At 35.2% G+C, this 18,011-nt stretch overlaps 1 protein-coding gene across 5 annotated transcripts in view; it reads left to right on the top strand.

The window, feature by feature from the left end:
* tox2 (TOX high mobility group box family member 2) overlaps window positions 1-18,011 on the top strand; it is a 112,829-nt gene that overhangs the window by 35,871 nt on the left and 58,947 nt on the right. For 2 of the 5 annotated variants that reach the window (XM_059570360.1, XM_059570363.1), the window contains exon 2: window positions 6,080-6,166. The exons of 2 other annotated variants lie outside the window; for them this stretch is intronic. In XM_059570360.1, coding sequence (XP_059426343.1) covers window positions 6,080-6,166 — 87 coding nt within the window. The remainder of the gene's footprint in view (window positions 1-6,079; window positions 6,167-18,011) is intronic. One more of the 5 variants, XM_059570362.1, reaches the window with a different exon arrangement.

The following is an 18,011-nucleotide window of genomic DNA, read 5'->3' on the forward strand; positions in this document are numbered from 1 at the left end:
ACCCTATTACTACTTATAATGATGAATGAAGAATTCTACTTCATCCCACGCCTTCTTCACATCGGGAAGCTTCGTTGGATTTCTGCTTATCTCGTAGATGATCTACACTCGCGCTTTTTTAGTTTCTTCGCTTGAGGAACATTCAGGTTTTCCGGCAACAAATTCCGCCATGTAAATAGCGATCCGCCATGGCGCGAGCGCATCTCACTCTTAAAGGGAATGGGAGATGACACTCTGATTAGTTTATTGAACGTTACGCCCATTACTCATTAAGAGAATAGGGACAACCCATTCCAAAAAATGGACCCCGTCGCACGGACCGTTTTTTCGTCGTTAAAATAGCAAAAGTGGATTTGGACACGCCCTGAGTGCACATGCGCGCTGCGCTTTACACTTTGTGTTTAGATCGTTAAAATAGGGCGCTAAAAGTCTAAAGTTGTCAAATGCAATCACAGTTTTACTTTTTGTGTGTTTTAACTGCTTGGCTGTTCTTGGTAGTTGCTAGAGTGCTGCTATTTAGAATAATTAAAAATCTAACACTGCCAAATACAATCATTATAGTTTAACTTTGTGTGTGTGTGTGTGTGTGTGTGTTTGTGTCTGGAGCCCACACACACACACACACACACACACACACACACAGACAGACTGGAGTTTAATACTTCTCATATGGTATCAGACTGTAAAACACTTTGCGGTTCTAATTGAAATCGTAATTTTTTTTAAGCGTGTGCTGATTTGGACCGAATTCAGCGTAAGAAGTTTCACCGGTCTGTTGTCTGTCTATTAGCATCCAAATGAGTTTGTCTTAACTTGCGAGAACAATGTTTTAGCGACTTGGCTTCTTCAAACTCCATCACGTCTCAAATGTGTGTTTGGCAGCGAGTGTTTGGACGGCTTTTCTCTGGAAACAGCACTTTTGATTTAGACGACGAGCAGATGGTTGTAAGTAGATTGCTTTCATGTTAAGAAATCACTTTCCTTCTTTTGTCTGGCCTGCGAACGGAAGATTATTTTAATGCGGCCTCTTTTTTGTCATTACTGTGTACGGAATGGTGACATAACACCAAATACTCGGGAAAGAAAGAGGATGAGGAACAGGGATTGGTTCAACCGCAAAAACCTGTTGCCAAGCTTACGGTCGAATTGTTAGAGGAACATTTTATAGCTCAGATGTTGCGTTATTTTAAATTGAATGGCTTTCTTACTTGTGTTTCATTGAAACATCAACTTAAAAGTCCCTAATGAGACCCTAATAGGTCTTTCTGTCAGTAGAAACATACTACTGTCTACTGTTGAGATCTCATTTATGATTCTTCTTTCCTGTGGCCATCATTGCATTCAAATTCTGTGCACGTTATTACTCATAAGAAAGTTTGTCTTCATCTCTGTGATTATGTCAACTCAGAAAGATGATTGACAGTCAGAAGGTATTTTCAGTTTGAATCATATGATCGATTCAGCATCACCTTTACAGCTGCGCTGGAGGGTGAGAAGAGAAACCCGCCTCTGATTGGCTATTTTGAGCATTTGAAATGAAAGTAACGTGATTAGCCTCTTTTGTTTTCACTCTGACTGTGAGTTTGACAGCCACAGAAAGAAACGCTGAACCAGGCGAGATAATGTTCACGTGCGCTTGCAAATTCACTGCATGCATGATCATGCCAAAACATGCAATACAGTAAAAACAGTGAAGGGTAGATTACTTACAAGTTGTACTTCGTTACTGATTTCAAATGATATAAAACAAAATTGTAGTTAGTAGCGTAATGCTAATTTAAAGTACTTAATTTTTGTAATCTGATTACATAATCCAGATTACATGTAATCAATTACTACCCAACATTAAAAACCGAATAAGAACACCTTGGCAAATGCATAGCAATGTCCCAGCCAATCCCTAGCAAGTTTTGCATAGTCAATCAGCGCTCATATTTTCACCAGAAAATCTGCTAGCATATTTATATTTTAACATCTGTAAATATTCACAGCAGTTTGATTATTTTCCTTTCTACTCATCCGATCAGCGGCGCTCTGTCTCTCTCTGTCTCTCCCATTTAAACAGGTCATTCATCTTCACATGGCCAAAACAATATGTTGATTGTACAAACAGAGTTATTAACTGGACGGCGTCCAGCCAGAGTATTTTCAATGTAAAAGGCCTTTGAGAACATTGTGTGCTTAAGAGATTTGAGCTGTGATGCAATGACAGAGAGAAATAAAAGCCATCGCTCAGATCGCTTGTTCACGTTAGATTAGTTTTAAGTAGCTAAATGTCTCAGATAAACATCAGCGTTTTATAGAAATAATGCAGACTGTGTGAATGGTTTTTAATTGACTGTAGTTTTCAGACATAACCTCAATCCAAGGGCATCTAGAAATGTGCTTGTGCTTTTGAATGTATATATTCAAAAGAATGTATTTAAAAAAAAAGATTGTATTTGATTTAGTAAGATTTTAGGGGTTTTGTTAGTGTGAGGTTTAACTTGGCAAATTAATTAACTGGTTAACATCAGACGTGAGTTTTTGAATCTCAAAAACATCTGTCCAGTTTTAGTTTTTTTGTGTTACAGAAATTAAATTAGTGAGTGTGGATGGATCAAGCAAAGGTTTATGAAATATAACAGCTATTTTAATGAAGAGTGCAATAAATAGTCAACTCCATTATTTAACCATATTTGAATTAATTTGTGGAATTCTCCAAATTTTCCCACGAAAGCAGCACAGATCCTTGTAATAAGTGTGTGTTACTACAAGGATACACACACACACACACACACACACACACACACAACCAAAAAAACTATTCCCTCTATTTACATAAAGAGACAGAATATGTGAGAGACTAACGAGAAATCTAACGATCACTCCAAAGAGAAATAAAGAAAGACAGAGATGGATCGGTTTCCATCTCGTTTATAATCAATCGCCCTCTTTTATATTATTATGTTTTATGACTCACAGATGGAAAAAACACTGGACAGAACTTCCAGTTATAGGACTAGTTCACCCACTAATGAAGATCCTGTCATCATTTACTCATCAGACACCTTCGCTCTGCTCTCTCCCATGCAATGAAAGCATATACAGACAAAAACATCATAAAAGTATCTTACATTTGAGTCAGAAGAGTTTTTGTAATTATAATTACAGCACAGAAGTCGCAATGACTACTTTTATGATACTTGCGTGGTATTTTTTGGATTTTTGAAGCATGACAGATTTGGTCATTATGAACTGTACAGAAAAAAGCAGAGTGAACGTTCCTTGAAAGTTTTTTAACGCAAAAATAACCGTATGAGTTGGAATGAAATGAGGATTCTTCATGTTTGGCTGAACTGTTCCTGTAAGTATTGGGCTCCACCGCAGGGTTGACATTTATTCTCTTTCTGGTCGAGTTAATTTATCACAACCCTATTGAGAAGCGTTAAGTATTTGGCATGATCGCTTAAACACACACTCTTAGTACTCAGCCACACCACCTAGTATTTTATACTATATATAATTGAACTAAGTACATCCCTACTGTCGACAGCCCAGCACGCAGCGCCTGGAATAGAATCAATCCACCGGTCTTGATGCTTTCAGACCATAATTGCAACTTAATCTCTGGCCCTATGCAATATGCATTGTAATAATATCTAATGGTCTTGTGGTTTACGGAACATTTGCATGAAGCAGCTGGTGCTTTGCTTTTCTCTTTAATGCGGGTTCGGTTTTGTTTGTTTGTTTTTAAACGTACTTTTTCCTTCACTATTGCGTCAACGTTAGCGGTTTTATATGCATTGCATGCTTACATGACCTCTCAGCATTGTTTTAGCTTAATTTATATACTGTAATGTTACAGTATGTGTCCATATTTTGAATAAGCTTTTATTTTTATATTTGTATAGTTTTAGTAATTTCATGCACTTGTCATTTTTGTTAGATTTTTTTTTTTTTTTTTTTGCATTTGGTACTGTTTAGTTTAAATTATTTAAATTATTTGTTATTGCAATATAAATAATTTAATACATTTAATTTTTTATATACTTTTTATCACTATTTTTCATCTACAATTTATTTCAGCTTTGTCAATTAACAAAAACATTTTGTTTATTAAATAATTGTAGTTTTAATTACCAATTCACTAAGTCACATTATTCGGAAGAACAATATGTTAAATGGGTTTTCCTTGCATACTTAAACATGCATAATTTAGTGTGATATATATTAGTGCTGTCAAACAATCGTGATTAATCGCATCCAAATTTTTTTTTTAATATTTACGTATGTATTTGTATGTATTTACATGTATACATTTATATATATTCATATAAATTATATCATATACAAATATATTTAATATTTAAACGTAACATATTTTTCTTAAATATACACATGCAATTAATCATTTGACAGTACTAGAGAGAGAAAGAGAGAGAGAGAGAAAGAGAGAGAAAGATAGAAATGCATATGCAATACATACATATATTTATATACATGTGTGTGTGTGTGTGTGTGTTTTCCCCAGAGATGCATATGCAATGTGATTCAGTAGTTGTGTTAAAGTTGTTTGCATGAGTTTCTGTGTGTCTGCATGTGTTAGTAGCCACATCGCAAGCTAGCTAAGCTAGCAGAAATACACAACATGTCAGCTACTAATGTTTATCCATGAGCTTTTTATTTTAAACTCAACTTCCAGGCAAACAGGTGATTTCACCACAAACATTCTGGTATCTGCTCGATAGAGACATTCAGAAATGCCCTCTCAAGTCACCCACGGGTTACAGTAAAGTTTGTAGTAAAGGGCACATCGATTACGGACACGTGCGGCGGTTAACAGGAAGACATGAGGTGAAGAAAACCCCTGTTGTGTGTCTTAGTTCAGCTGCAGTGATGATGAGAGAGATATAAATGACAGAGAAGGAAAGAAAAGTAGATGACAACATCCCACTGTCCCTTCAGTCCATCTGGGCGATTAGCGGCTCAGTCATCGCGGCCGGCCCAATTCTGATGAGGGACATTCTCACCGCGCTAAATACAGCGCTCTGGATTTACTTGACAGCATATTGTTAGTCATACAGCGCTTTCTGATTTACAGTGATGTGCAGATTCGTTCAGCGCTTGAATCACTTCATGTGTAGGTTTGCTTGTGTTTTGAAGACTGGCTGAGAGAAAATGATTGGCATAAATATTAGTGTGAGGAAAGATTTTACACCAAGCTTGTTGATTTTTAGCAATGCATTTAGAAGAGATCGAATATGTTATGTTACTGCGATATGTTACTGATTACAAATGACATGATGAAAATTGTTGTTAGTAATGTTCTGACTCCACAAAGAATACTGTGGGATTATCTTGTACGTTTACCATTTTTACTATTTTGTTAATGAGCCTGATGCCATTTTTCATCATCTTCTTGTAATATTTCCTTTGGGTTATTTGATAGACAGCAGTGTGCACTAAAAGTACACTACTCTAGTTTAACATGTCTGTGTGTGTCTGGCACACTATCTTGTGTGAATCATTAGATGTTGGATTGCTCTGATTCCCAAAACCTAGACTGCCAAAACTCGTGCCGGGAGCGTTTCCTCAAACAAGCCTCACACACAGAGCGGGACAGAGGAGATCACACACACACACACACACACATACACACTGATACATGTACACGCAGTGGGAAGAGGCCAGAATGACTGACTGAAATCAGTTCATATGTCATTATTCCTGCTGAGCATGATATGTTATTAGTGGCGTTTAAGTCAATCATCACTAGTACTAGTGCTGACAGTCGTGTGATCAAACCCTGACAACAAATATTACAGTTCAGACAAACATTTTACACTTGATGGATAATAAAACAGCTGGAAAAACCCATAGTCGCAGACTGGAGGAGGGGGATGAGACCAACATCCAGCCTAGTATCATTTTAGTGAGGGAAAACACCACAGAAATCCTGTTTGTTATTGCTGATGTTTTGATTAGTGATGTCGAGTCCTGTGGTTTGTGTCTCTTGTTCCTCTGAGACTCTTCTAAGCCTGGCCCGTTGTCCTCTGTTTTTCTCTCCTGTCTGTCTCCTCTTTTCTCCATCTCTCAGAGCAGATACGGTGTAGGAGGTGTTAGGCTGTACAGCGCTTTCCCCGTGAGGCACAACCCTGAGGAGAAAAGACTGCCCTCTTCAGGGGTGAGACCCGACGCTCTTACCTTCTTCAGCTCTGATCCAAGCAGCTAGCAGACCAGAAACATACATGCTAGCATCACTGCTATAGCGTGCACTGGCAATGCAACATGTGCTAGTTGTAAAATACTGTTTGCATACTTAGGAAAATAACTATAATGACATCCAAAAAGTTAAATAACCCTTCTAAGGGTTTTACATGACAACAGTGTACAACGTATGTTTTACATGACATCGTTTTTGAAAAGTTTTGCATACAGGCAACATCGCTGTAAAAAAGACTCCGCAAACGTGACTGAAACACTATGTTATGTATGCCATGCCAGTAGTTGGCGCTGTGACTTTGTATAAAAACCTGTAGACTAAATGCACAATAAGCATGTGCATGACCTCACCGTTTTCACAAATTTGCATTTTTGTATTTAGCATTGAGACTATGAAGCTAGCATTTTCAAAAACGTACACTTTGACACGTACACATTTTCAAAAGTTTGCATCTTCAGGCCCCCAAAATGCCGTTGTTGTTTAAATGTTTCTAATTAATTATATATATATACATTTGCACTTATATATTGTTGCTCTTTTGTTAGTATTGACTGCTTTTTTTTCTTGTCCTCATTTGTAAGTCGCTTTGGATAAAAACGTATGCTAAATGACTAAATGTAAATGAATGGCCAAAACGCATTAAAAAAATTCTGTTTTTAGTCAAAATATGTCATGTTAACACTAATTACAATCCACACCACAACTATAACGATGACTAAAGACTAAAAATATAGTAGGAATTTCGATGGGATTTATTTCTGTCCAGCAGATGAATAAGAAAAACACTGACAGCCAATCAGAATCCGCCATACTTCAAAGAGTACAAACATTTAAAGTGACAGATGAAAAAACTCCAGTGCATGGGTTTAATAAACAGAACAGAAGTTATCGTTTTTTGTGTCAATGAGCCTTAAGTCTTTAGCATCCTAATTGAAATGAAACATCACTAGTAATTGGCTTGTAATATTCTGCCTAGTCAACAACTCAAACAAACAGCGATTCAAGTCGAGAGTTGTACATAAACTAATGATACAATGCTTCAGAATCTGAGTAGAATAATCAGTTTTGATGAAACTGTGAAGTGGATTATTAGTTGTTTTTAAACTATAAAAGTATTTATAATCAGCACTGGTTTGCTAATGGTGCTCTGTTAGCAGCACACTAGGTTTGGATCAGGGCTTTCTCTAGCGCCCCCTGTTGTCTGAGCATGACTCTGTCTGTCTGTTTGTCTGTCTTTGGTGGTTTTGTGGTTCTCTGAGGATCACATGATGAACCAAGAGTCCCTAAACATCCCCATAGGGCCACACTTCACACCCACCATAACCTCCCACCCACACACACAATACAAGGTGAACTCCAAGTTTGAGCCAAAACCGAACAGTCAGGAGTAACTTCTTTGTGACAGACTCAGATGGTAAAACCACGACACTGAATGATTACCATATTCATATCATGGTACTTTTTTTGGTGCAATTTTATGTTAGTGTTGTAATATTTTATTATTTAAAATATTTTAATATTTCAGTAACAGTAAGTAATAAATAAATAAACGTTTATACAATGGTTTTTAGACGGTGATGTATGGTGATACTTTTGTACTATTTGCATTTTTACTTTTTCCATTTAATTTGGATGTTTTGGATATGCTATTTATCTTCGTGCTGACATAGTTTAAGTTTTTATAGTTATATTTAATTTTCTGTTATGTAATTTTAAATATTTTAATATTTTAGTAATAATAAGCACTAAGCACTAATAAATAAATAAAAATATGTAAAAACCAAATGGTTTTTGAGCATGTATGATAATACTACAGTACTTATTTTTGGTACAAGCATTTATTAGTGAATAAAATGTAATTTGGATATTTTCATTGCTATTTTTCTTTGCATTTGCATTTTTTTTTTGTATTTTTGCTATTTGAATATATTTCAAATATTGTAATATTTTAGTAATAATACACACCAAAAGATCATAAAATGTATAGTTATACTATGTCAATTTATTTATTTTTAGTGAATAGTTGCTATTTTTCTTTACATTAAACCTCATTCATGACTCATACATGTGCAGATTGATATCTGTGTGTTAATGAAACCAAACATCATAATTTACAACAACAACAACAAAAAGTATTAAAAAAAAATATGTTTCAAATGATATTACTAGAACAACATATGTATTATAGTGCATGTGTTGAATGCAGTGTAGTATTTGGGATGCACGTGAACATACAGTCATTTTAGTATCACCTTTAGATGGCAGGCATGGTTTTTATCATGTTCACATGTGGTGCAAATGCTGCAAATGTTCACACACAATCACCCTCAAGAGTGACTCACTATCAAAAGTGAGCACATTTGACTCAGAATTACCTAAGTTTCCTTTTTCACTTTCCGTTACTTGAAAGGACATAAGTATTTAACAAAGTAAAACACGTCTGACTCACTGGAAAAACTCGAACCGTGCGCGCCCGCCGCTTTTGTTTTCAATTGATCTACTCGGCACATTAACTGAAAATGTGAAACTATGGAAATAAAATTTGTTCCAAAACATGATGAATCCTCTGCTGCAGGAGCTTTTGGTTTGGAATGATCTTCTCCTCGTCCTGCTTTGACTGAATACCGTTGTGTGCTATATTGTGGCCGGCTTCTTTTTAATTAGAAACGAGATTGTATTGATGTTCCAGAAACTGGCATCGTAAATCATTTATCAGTGCTGGAGAGCTAACAAAGCAGCTCACGCTGACCGGTCCTTCCTCATCCTATCCATTATCAGGGTTCCCACGGCCAACCTGCAAATAATGTTTAAATGTTGATAGGGTTTTTCCAGGCTTTAAAGATGCTATACGTGACCCTGGACCACAAAACCAATCATAAGGGTCAATTTTTTGTTAAATTGAGATTTATACATCATTTGAAAGCTGAGTAAATCATATTTCCATTGATGTGTGGTTTGTTCGTATCGGACAATATTTGGTCGAAATACAAGTATTTGAAAATCTGGAATCTAAGAGTGCAAAAAAAATAAAAATAAATCTTCTTTGAAGTTGTTCAAATGAATTCTTAGCAATGCATATTACGTTTTGATTTACGGTAGGACATTTACTTAATAGCTTCATGGAACATGATCTTTACTTATACATAATGATTTGTGGCATAAGATAAAAATTGAATGACTGCATCATAAAAATCTAGAAAGTTTTGTGTATAAATATTCAAACTTGTATTTGGTGAGGCGTTGTGTATTTCATAATTTTTTATTTCGATTTTTTTTGTGTTGTTTTCAGCCAAAATATCAAACAATTCTTAAATCAAGAAGGATTTTCTAGACATGTAAAAATTGAAACGTAATAATTGTATCTCGGCCAAATATTGTCCGATCCGAACAAATCCATACTTCAATGGAAAGCTTATATATTCAGCTTTCAGATGATGTTTAATGTAAAGATCTAAATTTCAGAAAATTTACCCTTATGACACGTATTGCATCTTTCAAACCTGGATAAACCCTATCAACATTTTAAAATTCCTTGTTAAAAGACAAAATTAAGTGAGTTTTTAAAATAATCTGCCATTATTTCAAGCAGAAAACCAGATTTGTTTTTCTTACCCGATTGGCAGATTATTCAAATCCTTCTTGATTTTTTTTTTTTTTTTGCAGTGAGTTAGTTAAAGTTTTCTCACAGGAGTCTCGACACGCACATAAATAAAACTGAGAAATGTGATATTTTTACAATGCCCGGAGTTCTGAGGAACGATCTAAAAAAAGACAGAGGGGGGAAAAAATGATCCGGATGCGTACATGCATTTACATATGAATGGTTTAAAATTATCTGCCTTTTATCAAGCGTCTCCTCAGCCGCCTTTTAAGAAGTCTAACCAAACCATGGCATGAAGGTTGAGCTCAGAACAACCACTTTAACAGCTCAGAGAGGAAACGTGCCGTTTCTCCTCGACCCGTGCGTCAGGTGTTGTGGTGAGGGGAGGGGAACGAGGTTTTAGGCCTTTGTTCGGTATCTTTACATCTCAACACACAGGGTTCAGTTAAAAGTTGGTTCAGTTAAACATCCGCTCACCCCCCCCGCACACACACACACACACCTTTCAGCTTCCTCTGGAGGTGATGAACACACACACACACACACACACACAGATATTTTCAGAGAGTTTATTGCATTAAAACCGACAGGCTTCTCTCTCTCACCGTGAGTCTCTTTCCCTTCTTCCTTCACATGGTGCCAGAAGAGAAAGTTATTGCTCTGGAGTTTAAGTATCAGCTTGGTCTCAGATATTTCTCCTAAAAGAGATCGTTTGATGAGAAATGTTTGAGTTCCTTTTGATTTGTATCTGAGCACAGTTTGAGACGTTGTCGAGATCTCTCGGGATAAACATCTTATCGCTGTTGCTCATTCGTAGCTCAGTTATGTCTGTAAAATGTTTTTATTTATCCAGTAGTTGTCAGCCAGTAATAATATAGAGCTATAAAATGATTGCTAAGCAGCTCAGATCATTTGATGAGAAACTTTCGAGTTCCTTTTTGATTGATTGATGATGTCTGAGAACAGTTTGAGACATTTGTGAGACAAAGTCATTGTTTTTTTTGTAATTGTTCAGGAGAAACTTCTGTTTTTCTGAATTGAATCTCATCGCCGTTGAGATGCTCATCCCAAAACTATTATTTCGATTTTAAATCTGTGGTATCTGAGCACAGATCTCTTCTCTTTCTCTTTTGAGAAAATTGTAACATAACTTTTTTAAAACAAACATAGCAAGCGTCTGTTTTTCTGGAGTTGAATTTAACTCTTTTGCTCAAACAAAGCTCGGTTATGTCTCAATTTCATCTCATCTAAAATTTCTAGGAGAAATAAACACAAATGAGTCACTAGCTGTCATCCAGCGATAATACAGAGCTATACAATTCATTTGGAGCATCTCAGATCATCTGATGAGAAATGTTTGACTTTTAATTGCAGATTTTTTGGAATTCAGGCAAATCTGAGCACAATTTAAGACATTGCTGAGTTGGTTTCTCATGTTTTCTGTATATGCTCTTCATTAAATCTCGTCACTGCTTAGAAGAAACAATTACGATTTATGATTTTTCCCACAGCTCAGTTGTCTCAATTTTGTCTCAGATATATAATATAAAACGTACATCGTCATTCATTAAGATAACACATCTATAAAATGAATGATTGTACCAGCTCAGATCATTCGATGAGAAATGATTGAACTCATATTGAGATTTTTGACTTTCGACTGCAGACTTTTGGTTTATATCAACATATCTGAAGCACTTGAGATATGAATGAGTTTTCTTCTCTGTGTTTTCCATCATTTGCTTCTATTTGATCTGTTAACATTAAACACAGCGAGGCGTCGACACTAAACCATCTGAAGACGACAGGATTAGACAAATGAGATCTCAAATTTCCCTCCTCTGCTAAATATGCGTTAATGCAGTGTTTTGATGTTTAATCCATTTCTCAATTGATGCCAATTTGTGCTTCTCATCTCTGTAATCCTGACTATAATCTCATGTGATACGGATTTATGGGCATCCTAAAAAAACAATAAACTGCTTTCAGTAGACGATCGCCGAATAAAACTATGCATCTGCTTTTAATAAATACTTTAAAGACAATATATCTACAATTCATTAGTGCATTTTATTGTATTGTTTAGTAATAGTTTAAATATTTTCAACATTCTAGAACTTTTATGAACATACATGTGTTCACTTCTGCTGATGTAACCAAAGCCATAAAAATAATATTAACAAATAATAATATCACAGTTTAATGTTTTTCTAGTCCATCGCAAGATTCAAATTCAAAAAATAGAATGTTTAGAATCTTTGTGCATGTTATTTTGTGTCTTCTTTAAAACATTTGGCTTTCTCGTGGATAGTAGATATTAAAGTGTAATATTTAAGAGAATATGAATAATTTCTGAATCCCTCTTGGCTTTGGGTTAAATTACAATGATTGAAAAAAGAGATGCACATTTGTTAATGAAAAAAAGTACAAAATTCTGCTATTATAAATAAATAAATGTGTGTGTGTGTGTGATCAAATATTACAAATATATTGTTTATTGATTTATTTGATAATAGTGTAATACTTTTGTTAGGAGTCCCTGTATCTGAGCTTTCTCTCCTAAAACAAGGTTTTAAGGTGTGTTTTTTAGTTTTTTGTAATAAGGCTGTGTGTTTGCTATTTAAATTGGCAGCACAACATGTGTTTCTGATACTTGAGCTTGAAATAAGACTGAAATAAAGCCTCATAATAACAGCCACAGCTGGAGATCGTGAATTGTTGTGAGACTTGCATATGATTAGCCAATCAGAGAAGACGGAGGGCGTGGCCCGATGTGTTATTTTTGATAAATCTGCAGTGAAGTGCATTGAAATACATGTGTGTCCCTGGAGCACAAAAGCAGTCTTGAGTCTCTGGGGTATATTTGTAGCAAGAGCCAAAAATACATTGTGATTGATTTTTCTTTTATTGCAAAAATCATTAGGATATTAAGTAAAGATCATGTTCCATGAAGATAATTAGTACATTTCCTACCGTAAATATAGGCTATCAAAACTTCATTTTTGATTAGTAATATGCATTGCTAAGAACTTCATTTGAACAATTTTAAAGATGATTTTCTCAATATTTAGATTTTTTTGCATCCTCAGATTCCAGATTTTCAAATAGTTGCATCTCAGACAAATATTGTCCGATCATAACGAACCATACAGCAATGGAAAGATTATATGATGCACAGATCTCATTGAAAAATTGATGCTTATGACTGGTTTTGTGCTCCAGGGTCACATTGATATTTTTCTGTGTATTAGTTTGTTTTTATGATAAATTGGTTGAGGAGGTTTTAACACGGTCCGTTCCCTAACCCTGGAATAATCACTGTCTTTTTTTATTTAAAATACATTTAATTCGTGGTCCATCTATGAGTCAAGTGTTTGTTATTAATGTTTTACTTTATCTGAAAGTCTAAACACATCCAATTATCATAATTTAGTGACACACACTCACAGTAATTGTGTTGTGCTGCATATATGTTTGTGTTTTCGTGTAATCATCAGATCCGTCGTCCATTTGTCTCGTCTGTACGTTTAGTTCGTCCTCATTTGTGAGAAACACTCTGCCGCAAAAGCTGACATATTCCCTCTCTCTGTTTTTCCTTTCTTTCTCCCCCTTGCTTCCTCGCTGCCTGATTTGGAAAGACTCGCATAGTCAATTACGCTGGAGTTTGAGAGATGGAGTGCGCTGGGGTTGCCATATTTTTGTATGATATTAATATTTCATAAGTGCCATTCTCAGCTGAATATCTAAGAGAGAGCGCCTATTAGATTCGGCTCTGCCAGAATATTATTCATTCTCCGGCGAGGAGACGAGCACCGCTGGCTGCAGTCATTACCGCCGCTGTTCTGGCAACAACTGGATTGTTTGAATAGTTCGGTCCAAGTTGGCCTGGACTGTGCTGCTTGTTGCCAGATTACAGTAACTGAGACGGAACCAAAGGTCAGAACCAAAGCAAACTGACATGTGAATTGGACTCTAGTGAACTAGATTGAATTGCATGGAAGCAAAGTGTGTTTAGCGGTTTAATTAAGCACCAGAGGTCATGCAAACATCATTGGTGTGTGTGTTAACGGTATCGACCAATCAGCATCCAGAATGATTGATTAATTCTGATTGGATGAGCTGCATTTGAGAGCTAATGCATATTCTACACCAGTGCACAAGCAGCCACAATTCGACTAATATAATATATACTATATGGCTTTTTCAGTTCATATTTTAGCTATTAATTGGACTTTTTATCATATTACTGTTTCTGCTGTTTTGTAAAAGCAATAAGCCACTCATAATTGTGCATGTATATTTACTTTATTATCATGGTTGTTTGCATCGCTTATTGCTTCTTTTGCATCAAGTTTAAAAAGTTACAAATATAGTAGGGTTCAAAAGTTCAAGGCTGCTTGTGAAATATGCTTCCATTTTCCATTTAAATGTAAATTTTTAATCGCAGATTATTCTAACAGCAGTCTAAGTAAAAAGTTGAACTAATAAATGCATTTGAGCTTCATGAACAAAACCTGGTGATAATGTTCAGCGTAATCTGAGATGCTTTTCCAAAGAGCATCATTTAATATTTATAATATATGGCATGTATTAAAATATTAATTTTTATATTTATATTTTTCAAAGTCATAAAACTATATAAACTCACTTACATTTGATTAATAATACATAATTGATATTGATTATTATATTATTATATTATATTATATTGATTATTATACATTGATATTTAATATTTACAATTTATGGTATTTTTTCATAAAGATAAAAATGTACAGCATTTATATTTCTAAAATAAAATATTTTCAGAATCCAAAATCGGTTTATTTCTTATAGGTTTAAAATTACTCGGTTACTTGCATTTGATCAATCACATAAAAATAATGCAGAATATTTTAATATATGATATTTATCATGTATAGTATGTATTTATTCTTATAAAAAATGATCCTATTTATTTTTCTATAAAATGTAAATAATTAAAAAATCCTAAAACTGATAAGTTTAAATTTAAGTTTAATTTAAAGTCTAAGTTTATTTTCAGATTCCAAAATCTGTTTATTTCTTAAAGGTTTAAAATAACTCTAGTTACTTGCATTTTATTAGTCACACAAACATAATGCAGAATCTTTTCATATTTAACATTTATAATTTATAGCATATGCTTATAAAACCTAATAATGTAAATAGTTATACTATATTTATACTTCTCATTATCCTAAACATTTTAGGATTTATTTGCAGGTTTAAATTAACAAAAGCTCATATTTTCAGTGTGCTCTCAGACTTTTGCATCCACTTTATAGTGGTCACTATAATCTTATATTCAGATTTCTATGGTGCAAACATACGTTGTCTAGCACACACACACACACACACACACACGCACACACTGACTTCACAAAACCCAGCCGTTTTAAAGAAATCTGGAGCTTTTTTCTAAAATTCAGATGCAAAAGAGTCTGCTTCTCTCTGCCATCTTTCTATTAGTGCACTGTAAATATTACATGAGCTTTGGATATTACTGGCTTCGGCATACATGCATTTGTGTGTGTGTGTGTGTGTGACCATATTATTTTATTGCAGCATTCCTTGTTTATTGCTACAGCACATGACCTACTTCCAGCCTTCCGTACTCAGCTCGAATCTCTCCGACGTGCCTTTCATCTCAACAGCCGTCCCCGCAGAACAATTACACGGCAAAAGGGGCCCAAATGAAGATGTTTGTACTAAATAGCACGTGTGTAATTAAGCACTAATGAGCTCTTGTCACTGTGGAATGTGCAATTAGATGGGTAATGGAAAAGCCTGGCGTGGCAGACGTGCCGAGAGAGAAAGAGAGAGATAGGAGATGGACGAATTCTAGTCATACCAGTCCTGTAGTATGTATACTGTGCACAGCGCTCTGCATGCATTGGGTGACATTTGTCAAAATGTGCAATATGCATTAGAACTGTAAACCACATGCGATGCACTTTCCGTTTGCAGACGTGAAATCAATCACAATCGCTGTGTGAAAATGTTTGATGAGAATGAAAAGCATATTCGTGTTTGCATTGTTTTTTGTGTGTAATGTATACTATTCTAACATGCTATTTAAAAGATAGTTCATACTAAGTACATACTGTGCAGTATGGAAACACCGGAGATGAAACGCAGACACAGGTCATTTGAGGGCTGTTTTAGTAGAAGCCACATGAAAACAGAATTAATGTTTTATTGAATCTCTGAATGTTTTTAAATGTATGCTTACATTCAGAGATGTTTGTAGTTGTGTCTCTTTCTAAAGGAACTGGCCTTGAACGGAAAGGTGTAATATAATATGATCTGTATAAACAGAGTTAATGATCGTCTGTGAAACGCTTTATAGACTCTTACATCAGGATACACACACACACACACACACACACACACACGTTTCCATGTTTAATGGGGACATTCCATAGGCGTAATGGGTTTTATACTTTACAAACTGTTTTCTATCACCCTACACCAACACTAACCTAAAATTTCTGCATTTTTAGATTTTCATAAAAATTAATTCTGTTTGATGTATACGCTTGTTTCCTCATGGGGACCTAAAAATGTCAAATTTTATTGGTATTACTATACTTGTGGGGACAATTGGTCGCCATAACGTGATAAATACCAGGTACACACTAAAACACACACACACACACACACTGCATTTACGTGATAAAAAATAAATTGTAAAATATTTTTACAGTTTAAATAACTGTTTTCTGTGTGAATCTCTGTTAAAGTGTAATTTATTTCTGTGATGCTCCGCTGTATTTTCAGCATCATTCCTCCAGTCTTCAGTGTCACATGATCTTCAGAAATCATGAAAATATGATGATTTACTGCTCAAGAAACATTTCTGATTATTATCAATGTTGAAATTGTGTGACATTTTATTTTTCAAGATTCACAGATTAATAGTAAGTTCACAAGAACAGCATTTAATTGTAATAGAAATATTTTGTTATATTTGAAATGACTTGACTGTCACTTCTGATAAATTCCTTGCCAAATTAAAGTATTTATTTCTTTAAAATAAATCATAATGACCCCAAATGTTTAAACTCTATATTGTGTACATTTCTGTGCACACGTGTCTGAATGTAAAATAATCTGCAGATAAGGGGGAAATCTTTTAATCTTCCATTATAACTTCACACCACCCCCACACACTCTCTCTCTCTCTCTCTCACACACACACACACACACACACACACACACACACACACACACACACTCATATCCATATAATATGCATGTGGGGGAGGGAGGTCTTCACATTGGAAATGCTCTACGACCCCCATCAGCTGTTTGACGGCTTTGTCATTATATGCCAGTGTAATAACACATTTTCTGAGAGGAGAGTGTGTGTGTGTGTGTGTGTGTGTGTGTGCATGCATGTGTGTGTGTGTCTCTGAATGTGCGTGTGTGTGTGTGTGTGTGTGTGTGTGTGTGTGTGTGTGTGTGTGTGTGTGTGTGTGTGTGTGTGTGTGTGTGTGTGTGCATGCATGTGTGTGTGTGTGTCTCTGAATGTGCGTGTGCGTTTGTGTGTGTGTGTGTGTGTGTCTCTGAATGTGCATGTGCGTTTGTGTGTGTGTGTGTGTGTGTGTGTGTGTGTGTGCATGCATGTGTGTGTCTCTGAATGTGCGTTTGTGTGTGTGTATGCATGCATGTGTGTCTCTGAATGTGCATGTGCGTTTGTGTGTGTGTGTGTGTATGTGTGAGAGAGAGATGAGGATGCACAGAAAGAGAAAAACTCTCATTCTCTCTGCATGTGTGTGTGTGTGTGTGTCGCTGCACATGCTCTGATCCATATATGAAGAATGTACAGCAGGCGATACACTAAATGCATGTGAGATGTCGTGAACTCTTTCCCACAAAACACTGTCATAAAGTTAAATGTCATCTAATAGTGATGCACCATGCAATTTGCACTTTGGTTGCACTTTGAATTGATGCTGACATGAAGATTTTTAAAGCTGATAACTGATATGATCGATATCTCTATGATGTGCCACAACCAATACGTTTAGCCTTCTCATAAATGCAGCTTTTTCATTAAATCTCTAACATTTTTATTAATTTTTTATAAATAAAAAATACTAATATACATATAATACAAAATATATATATATATATAGATATACAAATCTATGTAATGATATTATAAAATCAACAATGTTT

Source organism: Carassius carassius, chromosome 17 (assembly GCF_963082965.1).
Source record: "Carassius carassius chromosome 17, fCarCar2.1, whole genome shotgun sequence".
In the NCBI taxonomy this organism is placed as follows: domain Eukaryota; kingdom Metazoa; phylum Chordata; class Actinopteri; order Cypriniformes; family Cyprinidae; genus Carassius; species Carassius carassius.